General features: G+C 46.1%; 1 protein-coding gene across 1 annotated transcript in view; it reads right to left on the bottom strand.

Annotated features, from left to right (window-relative positions):
- The window catches only part of SNX29 (sorting nexin 29), a 127,634-nt gene that overhangs the window by 17,146 nt on the left and 93,653 nt on the right, over positions 1 to 16,835 (bottom strand). Inside the window, 1 exon segment of the mRNA XM_048494183.1 lies at positions 11,382 to 11,521. Coding sequence (XP_048350140.1) covers positions 11,382 to 11,521 — 140 coding nt within the window.

The raw sequence follows: 16,835 nt of genomic DNA, 5'->3' as shown, positions 1-16,835 counted from the left end.
ATAAAAAATATACAGCAGGGCTCACTGAGGGAATGCCAAATGCTGAAGGAGGAAGACGGATATCCCTGGGGAGAAAAGCCCACAGTTTTGATACCATGACTAAGAAGAAGAAGAGTTGGATTTATATCCCCCTTTTCTCTCCTATAGGAGACTCAAAGGGGCTTACAAACTCCTTTCTCCTCCCCCCTCCCAACAAACACCCTGTGAGGCTGAGAGAGCTCCAAAGAACTGTGATTAGCCCAAGGTCACTGAATTCCTCGGATAAGCCTCCACAGCTTAGGTAGCAGAGCGGGGAATCAAACCCAGATCCTCCAGATTAGAGTACACCTGCTATTCACCACTATGCCACTGCTGCTCCTCTCTCTGGTTTTCATTTACTTAATCTTAGAAGGCACGGGCAGCCAAAACAGGCCTCAAAAGGTAACTGTAGTGGTGTGGTAGATTTCTTCCACAATCTGGTGGACTCCACTCTACGCAACTCTTACAGAGAATCAACACAGAGTATATGCGACAGTGAGTTGGTCTTATCTCCTTTTCGGGTAGGAGATACCCATGTCATATCCAACTGGATCCTAATGGCACTAGAGCCCTGCTTGGCCAAAGACTGTATTGCCACCCTCTGGACTCCTATTGTTGTGATACCGCAGCACACTTGAGGTTTGGCCAGCGTCTCATCTGGCTCACACAAGCCACTAGGTGACAAAGCTTGCAGATCCCAGGATCAGAGTTCTCAGTTCAGGCTCTTCAACACATCTAACCAATGGCTCAAGAACTTTTGCCCAGGCTCAACTATAACCTGCTACCTGTAGCAGGCGGACAACATTGTTCCCTTTAAAGTTAGCAAGTCAGTGAAGTGCTCTGAGCAGAACGGAGAGCTTAAACTGGTATGGAACAAGCCACCATGATGTTCAAATACAGATGTTCGGGATCACAGTTGAAACTTTTAATTCTGTCCAAAAACAGAATCCAACTTTTCAAAATGTAAAATGCTCACAGCAGCTTTCCGGGTAATTTTTCCCCCCCTCAGTCGCTCTCCTGTGAGACTATTTCTAACCGCGACTTTTTCTTTCCCCCAAAATAACAGATGCCTTCCAGGTCTGCTCTACTTCTCAAACTAAATTTGACATCTTCTGTGCAATAAGGAAGTGATGCCAACTCCGTCTTCTGTTCTTTAATCCCAGCCAGTGTTAAAAATTATTCTTGGCTGGAATTTGTTCAACAATGTTAATTTTAGAAAATGGTCTCTTGAAAACCCTTTTCCCCCTCCCAACACAAGTTATTGCCTATAAATCTTGCAGAAAGCCGTGCCTCTTTAAAAGAAATAAATAAAAGGGAACTCTGCATTGCCTGGTTACTTAGGCCAAGGGAAATGTTAACGTAACAGGGAGATCCTATCTTGCCTAATAACTTGACTGTTGTGGAATGCATTTATAATAATTAAAAACCCTGCGTTCTAATAAGGGCCAATTTACTCTGCAATAGTGATTCTGTTCCCCTTTGGTCGAATGTGCTCTGCTGAGCTGTTAACTTAACCGCCTCCCTAAAGTTTTGGGGAATAATTTCAATAACTTTAATGGGCTTCGGATTAACTTTCTTCTAATTAACCCTAGAGGAAAAACTTCATTCCGCTCGTATCGCTTTTAGACCCAAGAACCTGAAGAAATCAGTAATGCTCAAAAGACTGAATCCGGGGGACGGGGAAGGCTGCCGAGGGCGAGGGCCGAACTGTGCTGCGGCCCGAACAGTGCACTGAACAGCAAGACTAATGGTTGCGCCAGCGTGGGGCACTGTTGTGTGTAGACTAGCGCAAAGGGGAAACGAGGTCTAAATTCCACTGTGTGACCTTGAGCCGTTCTCGCTCCACTTAAGCTACCTGTTAGGGCTGTTGTGAGTAAGACAGAAACAGCTACATCACCGTTTGGGTCAATTTGTGATGCATGGGGCTGAGCAGGTGTAGCTCAATTTCATCTCTCCTGTTCCAGTAAAAAGTGGCATATTTATATGGCTCAGTGTAATCAACTTTATGCTGTTTTGGTAGTTGCGCCTTCTTACTGTTTTACAGCATTTTGATGCCTGATCTGCTCCTCCTCCTCCTCTTCTTTTTCTGTTACTACTACTACTACTACCTAATCCTTTAAACCAGGAACTGAATCTGGGACCTTGTGTGTGCAAAGCAGCGTGGTGTAGTGGTTACGAGCAGGTGCACTCTAATCTAGAGAACTGGGTTTGATTCCCCGCTCTGCCACTTGAACAGTGGAGGCTTACCTGGTGAGCCAGGTTAGCTTGTGCACCCCCAACACATGCCCGCTGGGTGACCCTGGGCGAGTCACTGGAGCTCTCTCACCTCACAGGGTGTTTGTTGTGGGTGGGGAGGGGAAGGGAAAGGAGATTGTAGGCCCCTTTGAGTCTCCTTACAGGAGAGAATGAAGGGGATATAAATCCAAACTCCTCCTCTTCTTCACTTTCTCAACCTTGAACCAACCAATTGTAAATTGGCCATTGTCAACATAGGAACTTTGTTCTCTTTTTTATTATGGATGAGAGTCTAACAAACTTCCCTAAATAAATACTAATTGGGAATGACTGCTAGATTAAGAAGATCGGGGACACTCATGAAAGCTCTTTTGCTTCCCAGACTCACCTCTGCACCTCTAAGCTCGCAACGGGGCTGCGGTAAGGATGACAGAGATAAATATGCCATTAAGTAGTTTGAGAAGAAAAGCACTACCGTGGAAAACAGCTTGATTGTTAACAGGGAAGACAGCAGTGTTGTGCAAGAAAAGGCTAAAAACTGGTGCAGTTCGGGAGAGGAAAGAACGCTCAGACAGACAAGCACAGAAAATATTTTAAACATCAACAGTCCCTTTATTCTGCCCAGGCTTGTAATCAAACGCTCTGCGGAAAAGATTTCTGATCCTATTTTACTCATTTCTTTAATCGGATACAGATATTCCCTTATTGACTAGGGACCCCGTTCTTTGCTAATTGATTTCAAGAGCCACCTGCGACCGTCACAGACCGACCGCGGATCAGGAGTGCTCCATTTTGAGAGAGACAGAGAGAGTATGGCAGTTGCTTGTTACCAAGGAAACCAGATTACTGCAGCAAAGACCTAAAACTTCAAGCAGTTCCATGTTCTACTTTGGAAAGGATTCTGTTTTTAACCTGTTCCTAGGCTGATGAAATGCCAGCGTTTTGATGGAACAGACGCGCAATCGTAGCAATGCACTGCTGGCTTTCTTTGAGGAGGGGCGGAGAAGGTGAAAATGATCTGAAAACAGCCCCCCACCCCTCCCCAGCATTTAGAATGGGAAACTATCATATTGGCAAAATAGGGGACTGGGGGGGGGGGTATTAATTCTTAGGAGGGGGCCAAACAGTGACGCCATCTTGGTGGTGGAATGTTAGTGCAGTCAGGGCTTGAAGATGGAAGCCGGTGTGGTGGAAACAGAGAAGCCAGGAGACGCTATGAAGACATTGAAAATCTTTGCTGTGATAATTACACCACACTTCTTATAAATGCAGAGCTTGCGCAACTAAGAGGCAGAGGCAGTTGCTGACTAAAAATAAAGTTTTCTAACTGCAAAAGAAGGGAAGGGTGAACCTGGGTACAAAACCAGAAAATACCTTTCTAACTGGCTAGCCCCAATAGCTAGCTTCTGCTTGGCTATCGCACGGCTAGTAAGCTACTCGACAGCATGTGCAGAGGAAGAATGAAGAATATGTACCTATATCCTACGTGCGGACCTGCATGTATCTCATGCTGGCATGTATCTCATGCCATGAGTGAAGGCCGATGCTCCTTGGGAGGGGAATCTGTGGTCATAACTCGGTCACTGCAAGGGCATGCAAGAGACCAGCCTGTCTTGGAGCATCGGCCTCCACAAACGAACCAGCAGCCTGGATACAAACGTGCCCCTCGCGAGCAGCTGAAGTGCTTTTGTGTGGGCGCATGGACAAAGGCCCGGATGTTGTTTTCTTCCTTTTGTCTGCAGTTCATCATGTTGCTCTGACCTTTCGAAAGGGGGGGGGGAGGATGAGGAGCGATAGTCGGATACCTGAAAGCTTAAGTTCACAGGTGGAACCCCCATCCGCCGCTCTCTCTATCCCACCAAAAAGAGTTTAAAACGATGGCCATTGACTGAAAATATATATATATATATTTAAATTGAAGTAAAAATGTGGGAATATATTTTCACAAGAAAGGTTTGGGTGGAAGAGGGAGACTCGAGCGGGACACACTTTAAAGTAACAACCTAAGCAGCTTTTAGGCAGCACCGTCCTTATTAGTTTTCTGGCCATGTGTCCAGAAGGCGATCAAAGTACACAAACGGCTGAGCTGGGAGAAACTGCCGGGGAAGGGGGGAAACCCTTTCCTTCTCACTTCTGGCTTTTAAGCTGAAGTGAAGCCAGAGAAACTGCAGCCTTGCTTGGAGCGGGGTGGGGAGGGCAGGTGAAATGGGCAACATGTCTGAAACACCCCCCCCCCAATACACCAGTGATGGTGAACCTATGGCACGGGTGCCAGAGGTGTCACTCGGAGCCCTCTCTGTGGGCACTCGCACACAGAGTTCGTCATGTGGGGGGCGGAAAATCACCCTCCCACACACACACACACATCTAGGCTGGCCTGGGCCACTGAGCACGACGTGAGCGCACCGTGGTGAGCAGGAAGGACTCGGCTGGCGGGCCTGGTGCCTGTGCTCTGGGTGGCTGCTGCTCGAGAAGGGGGGCGCAGAGGAGGCAGAGATGTTAGGCACAGAGCAGTGTGCGCGGGACTTGCTGGAGACTAGAGCAGCCTGGCCCCTGCTCGAGCGGGTGGGGCGGAGGAAGAGGGAGCCAACCGTTTTTTTCTAAACTAAAACCTCAACCTTCAGGTTAAATTGCTGGGTTGACACTTTGCGATAAATAAGTGAGGTTTGAGTTGCAATTTGGGCACTTGGTCTCAAAAAGGTTCGCCAACACTGCTATACACCAAGGTCCCTGATGCTAAGCAGCCTTCCCGGTTTGTTTGGAAGACGTTTAATTAGGGACATTACTCAATTGATGCATTTTAAATCATGTGTACAACACAAAAAGGCAAGATCCCCCCCCCCCCCCAATTTAAAGTATCTCAGAGTGTGGGAGGGAGATGAATACACCCATGACAATCTCCTAGATTTTTACCACCAACTAGACTGAGATAAAGCAAATATAAACACCCCTTAAGGTAAAGATGTCCAACTCTGGCGCTTCAGATGTTCATGGACTACAATTCCCATCAGTCCCTGCACGAACATCGGAAGCACCGTGAACATCTGAAGTGCCAGAGTTGGATACCCCTGCCCTAGGGGACAGGTCTTGTGTCCCAACTCTGCTGTCCCATTGGCAGGAATTTTGTTTCTGCCTTCTTTGGAGTCGTGCCCCCCCCTTTTTTTGGCAGGGGGAGGTAAATTGGGAATCCCTTGTTTTTCTACAAGTCTAGTCTCTCCTTCAGATCTTCAGAAATCTCCCTCTTCCGCACTGGTGGCCCTATTATGCTACCTTTGTGACCAGAATGTGTCATCCAGAGGGAACAAGCTAAGGAGCAATTATGGAGAGGGAATGATGGGAATATTTTGGAAAATTCCCATATACCTGTATCTCCCCCTCCAGAATTCCTGGAGGGTTTGAACAGATCTTTTTTTTTAAATTTGGACTTGTATGTATTCTCAATAGTCCATCCCCTGGAACAATCTCAATATGTGTTTTGAGGACTCCCCTCCCCTTTTGATTAAACCTACAATAATTCAGTTTTCTGCAAAAGGGCGTGGGGAAGGTGATCTTATATAATTGCTTTAGAACTATACTGCTAGCTCGGGCTTCTGGCTCAAGACATCATTTTATTAGTTGTTTAAAAACGGGGAGGAGGGGAATCCACCAGCCATGGTTACTTCTTGCTCTGCAGCTGCGCAACGTCTAAAGTTCACCCAATACAGTTCTGAGGTCTACAACTCTTGGCGCTGGAGCTCTGAAGCTGGAAACCTGGTCCTGAGCTTCATGTTATAAAGGCTTGGGGGAAAACATTCATAATTGCCAATAGCATTGCAAATATATTTCTAAACAACAAGGGGACTTTCTAAACAACAATATTTTAAACAACTAGGGAGCCAGCGTGGTGTAGTGGTTAAGAGCATGTGGATTCTAATCCGGAGAACTGGGCTTCATTCCCCACTCCTCCGAGTGGCTGAGGCTTATCTGGTGAACCAGATGTACTTCCGTGCTCCTACATTCCTGCTGGGTGACCTTGGGCCAGTCGCAGTTCAATCAGTACTATCTCAGCCCTACCTGTCTCACGAGATGTCTGTTGTGGGGAGAGGAAGGGAAAGTAGTTTATAAGCTGCCTTGAGTCTCCTTACAAGAGATAAAGGTGAGCTATAAATCCAGCCCCCTCCTCCTCCTCCTCCTCCTCCTCCACTTTCTCAACCTTGAACCAACAAATTGAAAATTCGTCATTGTCAACATGACAGGACCTTTGTTCTCTTTTTTATTATTAAACATGGTCCAGGTTGGTAAATACCTGATTTTGGGGATGGAGCCCGAGGAGGGCAGGATTTGGGAAGGGGAGGGGCGGGACTTCCGTGGAGACCAATGCCATAGAGTCCACCTTTACAGAGAGGCCACTTTCTCCTGCGGAACTGGTCTCCATTGCCCGGGGATCGGTTGTAATAGTGTGGGATCTCCAGCTACCACCTGGAGGCTGGCAACCGTACTCACCAAGCACTTCTTTCCTAAAAGAAAATTTAGAAACCGTGATAACGTCCTAAAGGCCAAAGACTCTGTACAAACCATTCAGTTGGGCTGGAGTGCTGCAAGCACTAAAAATCCTTCCAACTCATGAGCTTCTCTTAGCAAAGGTAGCTTTTGCATACAAAGGAGCTCAGCTGCATTTACTTCAAGGGGACAGATTTCATAAATGCCCATGATTTATCTATTTGGAGAGGATTGTTGAAGAATCCCCGGCAATTAACTCCTGAAAGCAGCATCTTATTGCTCTTATTTAGATGCTAATCTCGCTTAAGAGCTGCAGGCACTGAAAGTTAAGCCGATCCCAGCTTTATGGTGAGATTTAGTATCGTTTTGTAATACTTCTCTCTCTCTCTCTCTCTCTCTCTCTCTCTCTCTCTCACACACACACACACACACACACACACACATATCTTACAAAACAGGAAAATATTACATGCCTGTTCTATGGGGTGCCACAGAAATCTCAAAACACTCTCAAGAGTGCCTTGGTGGCAGTGTGTCCATCCTGGAATTAATTTTAGGGCTACGTCAGACACAGCGGGGAGTAGTGGGAAATATTTGTGGGCTTGTTTTGGTGTTTTTTTTACAATGTACACATGTTATAACTCATATCCAATTTGGACTGCAGAACTGCGTCTGGCCAAAGGTCACCCAGCAGCAGTGGCGTAGCGCCAAGGAGGCGTGGGTGCATGGCGCACCGGGGTGCGTGTCCCTGCGTGGGTGTGGCAGGGTCATGGCCGGGGCGCAGGTGCCCCAGGCGCAGTTCCCCCTCGCTCTGCCCCTGTCCAGCAGCCTTCATGTGGAAGAGTGGGCAATCAAACCCAGTCGTCCAGATTAGAGTTCGCCGCTCTCCATGACTACACCACACTGACTCTCTTACCTCAACCGATTGGGAGATATCCACGGTAGAAGATGTCCGCTTGGGTTTCCCGGCACCCAGGCTGCACGTGGTTTCAGCGGCAAGAACCAGCACTTCACATTTTGCTTGGGAACGCGCTCATCGACAGCGGGACCCTTTTAGAATTGGGCGAGACGCTTCCAGCAGCTGACAATGGCAGCTGGTCTGGCTGCAACATTCCTGACCAGCTGAGTTCCCCGAGCAATTTTTCCAGAGTCCCACAAACAGTACAATGAAGTAGCCTAAGAGGTTACTGGGAGCAGTAAGATCACTGTTTTGCTTATACGGGGCTAATTTAAAAGGGGGAAAAGCTTCAAGAGAGGCTTGGACAACCATGGCTTGATGCTGCTGAAAACCAGGCAAGTGTGCCACTTCTGGTGGGCAACTGTTCCCTCCTTCCCCCCACTGGTGATTCATCAGAATCAATCAATCCTGGAAAGTAACAGGCAATCGACCAGGGACCAGGTCACAATACTACGGAGCAGTGGGAGAGAAGGATAACAGGGGCCAAAGATTTACCTGCCCTCCAGGATAGGAACCCATGCTATGCTTTGCCTAGAGCCGTGGTGGCGAACCTTTGGCACTCCAGATGTTGTGGACTACACTTCCCATCAGCCCCTGCCAGCATGGGAATTGTAGTCCATAACCTCTGGAGTGCCAAAGGTTCGCCACCACTGGCCTAGAGCAAGGCACCTTCTGGAATTTTTCTCCTATTTGTAATACCAGGTTTTGGATAAAGGACTGATGATCCTACAGAGAATGTCCAAAAGCACGATATTTAGAAGCACGAGCTTTAAAAAATGACAAGTGTAACTTTTGCTTGCAAGTACAGATTGCTTCTGGCTGGAAAGTATAAAAAGAACCATTGAGATTTAAGGAGAATCAGCAAAAAAAAAAGTTATTTTCTTTCTCTACAAAATCAATATGTCAGATGCAGTATAAGACATGAAACAAGCAAACTCATTAAAACTTGAAGGCATTCATATATTTTCATTTTATTTTATTTTACTTTATTTCATTATTTTTTTTTAAAGGAAAGCCCTCTGGAACACGGTGCCAACATCTAGAAATTATGGAAATTTCCCTGTCAGGGAATGACAGGCTGGCTTGCAATAAGAAATGTGCCTTTAACGCTAGTCTCCTCGCCGCTTATCCTTAGTCAAAGTTCTCTTTCTACACATCTCAAATGTGAAAAATATATCACGTTCTGTGTGCAAATTCCCACCTGCTCAGACACAACGGATGCAGCCGATGGCTCGATGAAGCACAAGCAAATGGAGACATTCCCTCCCGTTGCTCCATATGTTTAATTGGGCCCAGGTAACGTGGACAGACCCGCACGGATGGATTCGCAAGGCCTGCGAAAAGCGACTTGAGCAGAGTTTGAAGCACTCTGCCCCCATAATGCTTAGAGACAGAAATGCCACTGGTAGGTGGACAGTCTGATTGAAGGCGTCGCCCAATCTGGATGGGGTTGTACTCCCCGTGAAAGAAAAGATTCATACCGTGTTTCCCCGAATATAAGACAGTGTCTTATATTAATTTTTGCTCCCAAAGATGCGCTATGTCTTATTTTCAGGGGATGTCTTATATTTCTGTATTCTGTTCGTCAGGCATGCTTCCAAACAAAAACTTTGCTACGTCTTACTTTTGGGGGATGCCTTATATTTCACACTTCAGCAAAACCTCTACTACGTCTTATTTTCCGGGGATGTCTTATATTCAGGGAAACAGGGTAGTCTTGGCTTACTGCTAGATAAGCAAGTGGCAGCTGTGGGCAGGAATGCCTTTAACTGCTTAGCCAGCTGCAGCCTTTCCTGGGCAGGAAAGATCCAGCCATTGTGGGGCACGCCTGTATGAAGAAACTGTCTTCATAGGAAAGAGATGAGAAGAAATATTCCAGAGAAATAGACTGTACTAAGCCAAGAAAGAGAGGGACAAAGGCATGGAGGGTACTGGATTTTAAATAGGGGTGGAAAGGGGGCCAAAGCAAAACAGAAAACACTGGAAAAGGGACACAATAACACAGCCCACAGAGTTACAAATAAAAAAGCAATATAGTTGATCTCAGTAGCCATTACCTAGGCTTTACTAGGATCCTTAGAGATTGTACGGTTCTTTATAGTTCTTTACAGTAACAAGATGTTGGAGGAGCCTTTAACCCCGACCCAATTTTTTGTGCACGCCAGTTTTCACCAAAGATGCGGAAAAATCCCGAATGCCCATACATTTGTGGTCAATGGATCTGGACCTAAGATCAGTGATGGTGAACCTTTTTGAGACCGAGCGCCCAAACTGCAACCCAAACCCCACTTATTTATTGCAAAGTGCCAACCCGGCAATTTAACCTGAATGCTGAGGTTTTAGTTTAGAAAAAAAACAGTTGGCTCCCTCTTCCTTTGCCCCACCCGCTTGAGCAGGGGCCGGCCTGCTCTAGCCTCCAGCGAAGTCCTCCGCGACGCGACCGGGCTTCTGTAGCCTCTCTAGCATCTTCTGCTCTCCTTTGGCGACTCCCTCTACCGGGCAGCAGCCACCCAGAGCATAGGCACCAGGCCCACCAGCCGAGTCTTCCCTGCTCACTGCGGTGAGTGCACGTCATGCTCAGTGATAAAGGCCAGCCTACATGTGTGTGGGGTGTGTGTGATTTTCCGCCCCCCACATGACGTGTGTGTGCGTGCCCACAGAGAGGGCTCCAAGTGCCACCTCTGGCACCTGTGCCACAGGTTTGCCATCACTGACCTAAGATAATCCGATGAGCTAATGTAGCCAATTCCACGCAAAGTCCCACCTCTGATGTCAGAAGCTACTGCTACCAATTGGAAAATTAGTAAATGACAGTCCCAACCCTCAGGTATCCGGCCAATGGCCCCGAACTTCCATGACTTGTGTTATCATTTTCAGTGCTGCGAATCCTATTTTGCTTTTGTTGTCATTGCTATCTATTTACATCTGGAGCTGCTTTTGTATCAAAATAAATATGGACTGACTGACAAACAAGGGGATCTGATCCAAACTGAATTGCCCTTTGTGCAAAAAGGATAGAGTCTGGCAGGATGGCCCGACGTGGAATGGAAATGAATTAGGGTTTTTTGTAATGTGAACCCCAGGGTCCCAGACATTCCAGGTGACACTCTTGAGCCCTAGTAAAATTTTAGGGCTTTTTGTTGCACAGGAATTTTTTCCCCCTTTGCTAGGCATTTGGGAATTAACTCACATTTTTTACTGCTGCTTTATTGCCCTTTTAAATTACTGTTTTTACACCATCTTTAATTGAATTAGTGTTACACTCTTCATTTTTTTAACACCCCCTGCTCATGGACAATTGTAGACAAAAGTGTACCTGTATGTAGTGTAAATTTAAAAAACTAGAAAGGCATAGCTACCCGCCGCCACTTTCTTGGAATGCTGGTTACTACCAGCCACATGATTATCCTCCTGCTTGCCTTTCTGTCAAAATATATATAATTTTAAGCAACAAAAACTGTAAGCCTGTTGTTAAAAGAAATGTATGTGCTTCACAAACCCACTTCACCAGCAACATCCAAGCCACTTGAAATTCTAATGGACGATTTCCATTTTTCAAATGAAACCCAACACCGTGTTGGGAATATTTCACTGCAACCGGTGGTAATATTTAAAAAATGGTATCCAGAAAGAAAAATAAATTTAATTATGTATGGTATATGGTATGTCTATTCATTTGAGCAGTACTTACATAAAAAAGGGCATCAATTGGATAAGGGTCTCTTTTTTAGGATTGGCAGTGAATTCTGGCACAGTCTGGATGACTTTGTTCATAACATTTCTTAAGTAATTCTGAAGATGTTTCCGCCGTTCTTCCACAAACTTTGCATCCTGGGGACCAGGGAAGAAGCAAACAGACTCAATTTTTATTTCGAAGCGTCAAGCAAAAACACAAACCTTCATTATTTATTAGGAGCATACATCAGGAGAGAACATGGCTACCATTCTAGTGCATAATGTACGATAAGGTAATCCTGTCCACAGCAGTGTTTTATGACAAAATTTTCATTAAGCTCTGTATGAGGGTTGGGGTTGCGTTGGGACTACAACAGAATATTTTTTTGGAATGCCTCTGCAGCGGAGAGGGAGTCATCTAAAGTTAGAGCGCAAAAAGCTTGAAAACCATGTTAACTGAACAAAAGAGACCACATTCCTCTGAACAAAAACAAATTACAGACATAAAGTCGAATAATCGTGGGGAACATCTGCATTGTATTGTCGAAGGCTTTCGCGGCTGGAATCACTGGGGTGCTGTGTGGTTTCCGGACCGTATGGCCGTGTTCTAGCAGCATTCTCTCCTGACGTTTCGCCTGCATCTGTGGCTGGCATCTTCAGAGGATTCTGAAGGTGATTTTCATTAGTGATTTACATTGCACATAATCTTGGTGTCAATATTCCAATATGCTATACTACTAAACACCTTTGCTATTCTTTGTTCAATGAACGGAAGTACCTATTATCCTACTGTCAAATTCACTGTAGGAAGCAACTGTCAGCTAATTATGGCAATAATCTATTTCTTGGTTCTTGCTCATTACTTTATTAGATCGCTGCACAAATATGTGTTCTGCTCTATGGTGCTGTGCTTTCAATGGCCCCTTCTATACATTCAGCCTTTTGCTGGGTACCAAGTTTATTTACTGTATATACTCACATATAAGTCAAATTTTTCAGCACATTTTTTGTGCTGAAAAAGCCCCCCTCAACTTATACGCGAGTCAGGTGTATTTTAAAAAATATTTTAGGGTTTTTACTTTGTCAGCTGCCAGGGGGCGCAGTTTTTAGGCTAGTGGCACCAAAATTTCCAGGATTTTTCAAGAGACTCTCCCGATGATACCACCCAGGTTTAGTGAAGTTTGGTTCAGGGGGTCCAAAGTTATGGACCTTCAAAGGGGGTGCCCCCAGCCCACATTGTTTCCAATGGGAGCTAATAGTAGATGGGGTTACATTTTAAGGGTCCATAACTTTGGACCCCTTGAACCAAACTTCACTAAACCTGGGTGGAATCATCAGGATAATCTCTTACTAATACCAGCCAGGTTTGGTGATGTTTGGTTCAGGGGAACCAAAGTTATGAATCCCCAAAGTGGGTGATCCCATCCCCCATTGTTTCCAATGGAAGCTAATAGTAGATGGGGCTAACCTTTTGAGGGTCCATAACTTTGGACCCCCTGAACAAAACTTCACCAAACCTGGCTGGTATCATCAGGAGGGTCTCCTAAAGATACTCTGAAATGTTGGTACTGCTAACATAAGCATTCCTCCCCTGACAGGCACCCTCAGGTTTCTCTTCAGATTCTCCCTTTTAAATCACCCCCCCCTCCCCCCCTTCTGGAGTGGGATTTCTTAAAGGGAGAATCAGGGCTTACAGAGCTAGTTTACTGTTTCTCTTTGAAATAAATATTCAAAAACATTTAACCTACTGATGCCTCAATTAATGTAATTTTATTGGTATCTATTTTTATTTTTGAAATTTACCAGTAGCTGCTGCATTTCCCACCCTCGACTTATAAGAGAGTCAATAAGTTTTCCCAGTTTTTCGTGGAAAAATTAGGTGCCTCGACTTATATGCGGGTCGACTTATACATGAGTATATACGGTATTTGTTCACCCAGGCAGTTTTGCTGTTTTGCTGAGTTTGTAGCAAGGCAGAACCCCGGCTGTCTTGTTTTTAAAAGAAGTCATGCTGAAATGAAGCACGGGGCAAAAGATAGAGCTGTAAAGATGTCCCCTCCAGCACTACATGACTGTACAATCCTACTGCTACTCTGCACACATATGAAGGCATGATATTGTTGCACTGCACATATGCGCATGGGCCTTCCAAATGGTGGCAAAAAAGCGGAGCGCTAGGGGAGTTCACGAAGCCCAGCCAAGATGGTTCAACAATTCACCTGAGAGCGCCAGCTCATGGTAAAGGTAGAGTCACAGATCAGCCCCTGAGGTCTGAAGGGGCAGTGGTGGATGGATGAAGGGAACTGCGCTTGTGAGAAAGCCTGGGTGGACTTTGCTGCATCCAATCCAGAGGCAATTAAGGAACGCCATCGTATCTGGTGAATCTCTGCTGCCTATGGGAATCAGTTATGATGACCTGCTGCTACCTGAGGGGGCTTCATAGAGATACAGTGCCTTGCAGTTTCTATCTGCTGCCTATACCAGCCCTTCAGAAACATCTCATAGAATCATAGAATCGGAAGAGACTCCAAGGGTCATCAAGTCCAACCCCCTGCCATGCAGGAACACACAATCAAAGCACTCCTGACAGATGGCCATCCAGCCTCTGTTGAAAACCTGCCAAAGAAGGAGACTCCACCACACTTCAAGGCAGTGCATTCCACTGTTGAACAGCCCTTACTGTCAGGCTGTTTTCCCTGATGTCTCGGTGGAGTCTCTGTTCCTTCACCTTGAACCCATGACTCTGTGTCCTAGACTCTGGAGCAGCAGAAAACAAGCTTGCTCCCTCACCAGCATGACATCCCTTCTAATATCTAAACATGGCTATCATGTCACCACTTAACCTTTTCTTCACCAAACTAAATATACCCAGCTCCCTAAGTCTCTCCTCGTAGGGCATGGAATCCAGACCTTTGACCATTTTGGTTGCCCTCCTCTGGACCCATTCCAGTTTGTCAATATCCTTCTTGCCTTGTAGTGCCAGAACTGTACACAATATTCCAGGTGAGGTCTAACCAGCACAGAATAGAGAGGTATAATTATATCCCTCGATCTAGACACTATACTTCTACTGATACAGCCCAGAATCGCATTGGCTTTCTTCTCTCTCCCCCCCCCCCCACAAAAAATAGGTTTTCAGCATCCCACACCACTGTTTTTGTAGGAACCAAGTTATCTGGCCAAGGATTATGTTTACATCTGCATGAACTGAAGTGCCACCACTGATTTGAGTCTCTTCTAATTCAGCTCCTAGGGTTTCCAGTCAACAATGCATTAGAAACGAGAAACCTGGACAAAAGCCCAGAATGGAAAGTGACAAAGAGCTCTGCTAGCCACTTAATGAAATTTAGCAGTTTGTAATTTTACTATCTTGCTGTGGCTTGCATACAGGAAAAAAAATAAAAATAAAAAACCACACAAACCTGCCAGCATTATAGTCCACAGAAGACAGCGGGTAAATAGAAAATAAACAATGATGAAGCTGGCTTATCCAGGGACTCTGTTTTGCTAGCTGCTTAGGACAAAGCCATGCACCTCTGAAATATGCCGAATGTGTGGGCCAACAGGCTGAAAACCAGAAGTGTGGAGATGCACACGGGTGAACAGAGGCTTTGCAGCAATGATAGGATGCCCTGGATTTGGAAAGTCAGCACATCTGTTGACTCTTCAGCATCCCCTGACTTTCTAGGCCAGGGTGACTACTAGGTGGCTATTTCAGAATTCCAGCTACACTAACCTACAGTTCCCACCTCTAGCCAGAGGTACAGGAAGCAGAGCCTGATCCACAGACTACAGAGAAGGATCTGAGATCAAACTTAGACAGGAAGAAGAAGAAGAGTTTGGATTTATATCCCCCTTTGAGTCTCCTACAGGAGAGAAAAGGGGCTTACAATCTCCTTTCTCTTCCACCCACTCAACAAACATCCTGCGAGGTGGGTGGGGCTGAGAGAGCTTGGAGAAGCTGTGACTAGCCCAAGGTCACCCAGCTGTCGTGTGTGGGCGTGCACAGGCTAATCTGAATTCCCTAGAGAAGCCTCCACAGCTCAGGCGGCAGAGCGGGGAATCAAATCTAGTTCCTCCAGATTAGAATGCACCTGCTCTTAACCACTACGCCACTGCGTAGTGCACACACACAGGGACACCACACCTGTATAGCATGCAAAATAAAACCCATCATCATCAGAGCTGGCAAAAATGCAAGAGAGCTAGCAGCCAAAAACGAAAAAGGAAAGAATGTTTTGGAAGCTCCAGGGTGAGAAATACCTGGAGATTTGGGGGGTGGAACCTACAGGCAGGGTTTGGGGAGGGGACGAACCTCAGCAGTATGACGCCAGAGAGCCCGCCTTCCAAAGAGGCTATTTGCTCCAAGCGAACTGGTCTCCGTTGCCTGGAGCTCAGATGCAATAGTGAGAGATCCCCAGGTGCCAACTGGAGGTTGGCAGCCAAGCCCCAAACTGTCGCCTCAGGCCTTGCCGCCTCAGCCTTTTCTCTCCTTGATTCCCCCACCCCACACTACCACTCCCCATGCCTGTCCAGGAGACAGAGCAGAAAATGTGACAGACAGACAGATTGATAGACTGACAGACAGACAGACAGGCAGGCAGACAGACTGACTGACTGAAAGACAGACAGTTCACCAAAACATAAAAACAAATGGGGAGGCTCACTGGTGGAACAACATGTAAAACAAAACAAAAAGTTTTCACTTGCTGGTGACAGAGGGGGACAGCCAAATCTTGCTGGAGAGGTAATGCCATAATTTTGGGGCCATGACTAACAAGGCTGCCCTTGTTTGATTTCAGTTGATGGTGGCATCCTTTATGGCACTTTTCTTTTAATTTGAATGAGTGCTGTTTTACTGCAAATGGGGACGGGGCGGGGCTTCTTGGTTATCCCAGGACAAGAGAGCAGAGCAACGCCATGCCATCCCTTCTGTACGAATCAACCCAAACTGGTAGAACCAAGAATAACTGGCTAAACTAATTCCAGACAGCGGGTCAAAGGATTATGAACTTGGCAGAGATCCTGGATCCAGATTTCACACATGGAGAATTACTTTTCCGGTTCCCAAGGAAATCATTACATATGAATTCGCCTGTGGTAAATGTATGTTTAGGGCAGATTTACCCCGCCGAGCACCACAAGACCCTTAGGTTTTTTGGATACAACAAACTAACATGGTTTGAACCCCTGCCCGCTCACTTCCGAATTAACACTAAAGACAGACTGTTGAACTTTCCATAGATATTAACAACACTTCTTTTTGCGCACTGATCCACAAACAATGGGGGGGTGGGGGGTGGGAGAGGGAAACGGATGACCTTAACTGCAAAGACTTTGGGCAGCGGCGGCAGCAGGAGGCAGTCTGTCTGAATTTTATTCGGCTTGCGAGCACAGCTTGCATTGTTCTCCTTGATCGTTCAATACAGGCCGAGCAGCTTAGATGCAGAGTTTTTATAACAATGATCCA

The sequence above is a fragment of the Sphaerodactylus townsendi genome, linkage group LG04 (genome assembly GCF_021028975.2).
Source record: "Sphaerodactylus townsendi isolate TG3544 linkage group LG04, MPM_Stown_v2.3, whole genome shotgun sequence".
Taxonomy (NCBI): domain Eukaryota; kingdom Metazoa; phylum Chordata; class Lepidosauria; order Squamata; family Sphaerodactylidae; genus Sphaerodactylus; species Sphaerodactylus townsendi.
This window is presented reverse-complemented; position numbering and strand designations above follow the sequence as displayed.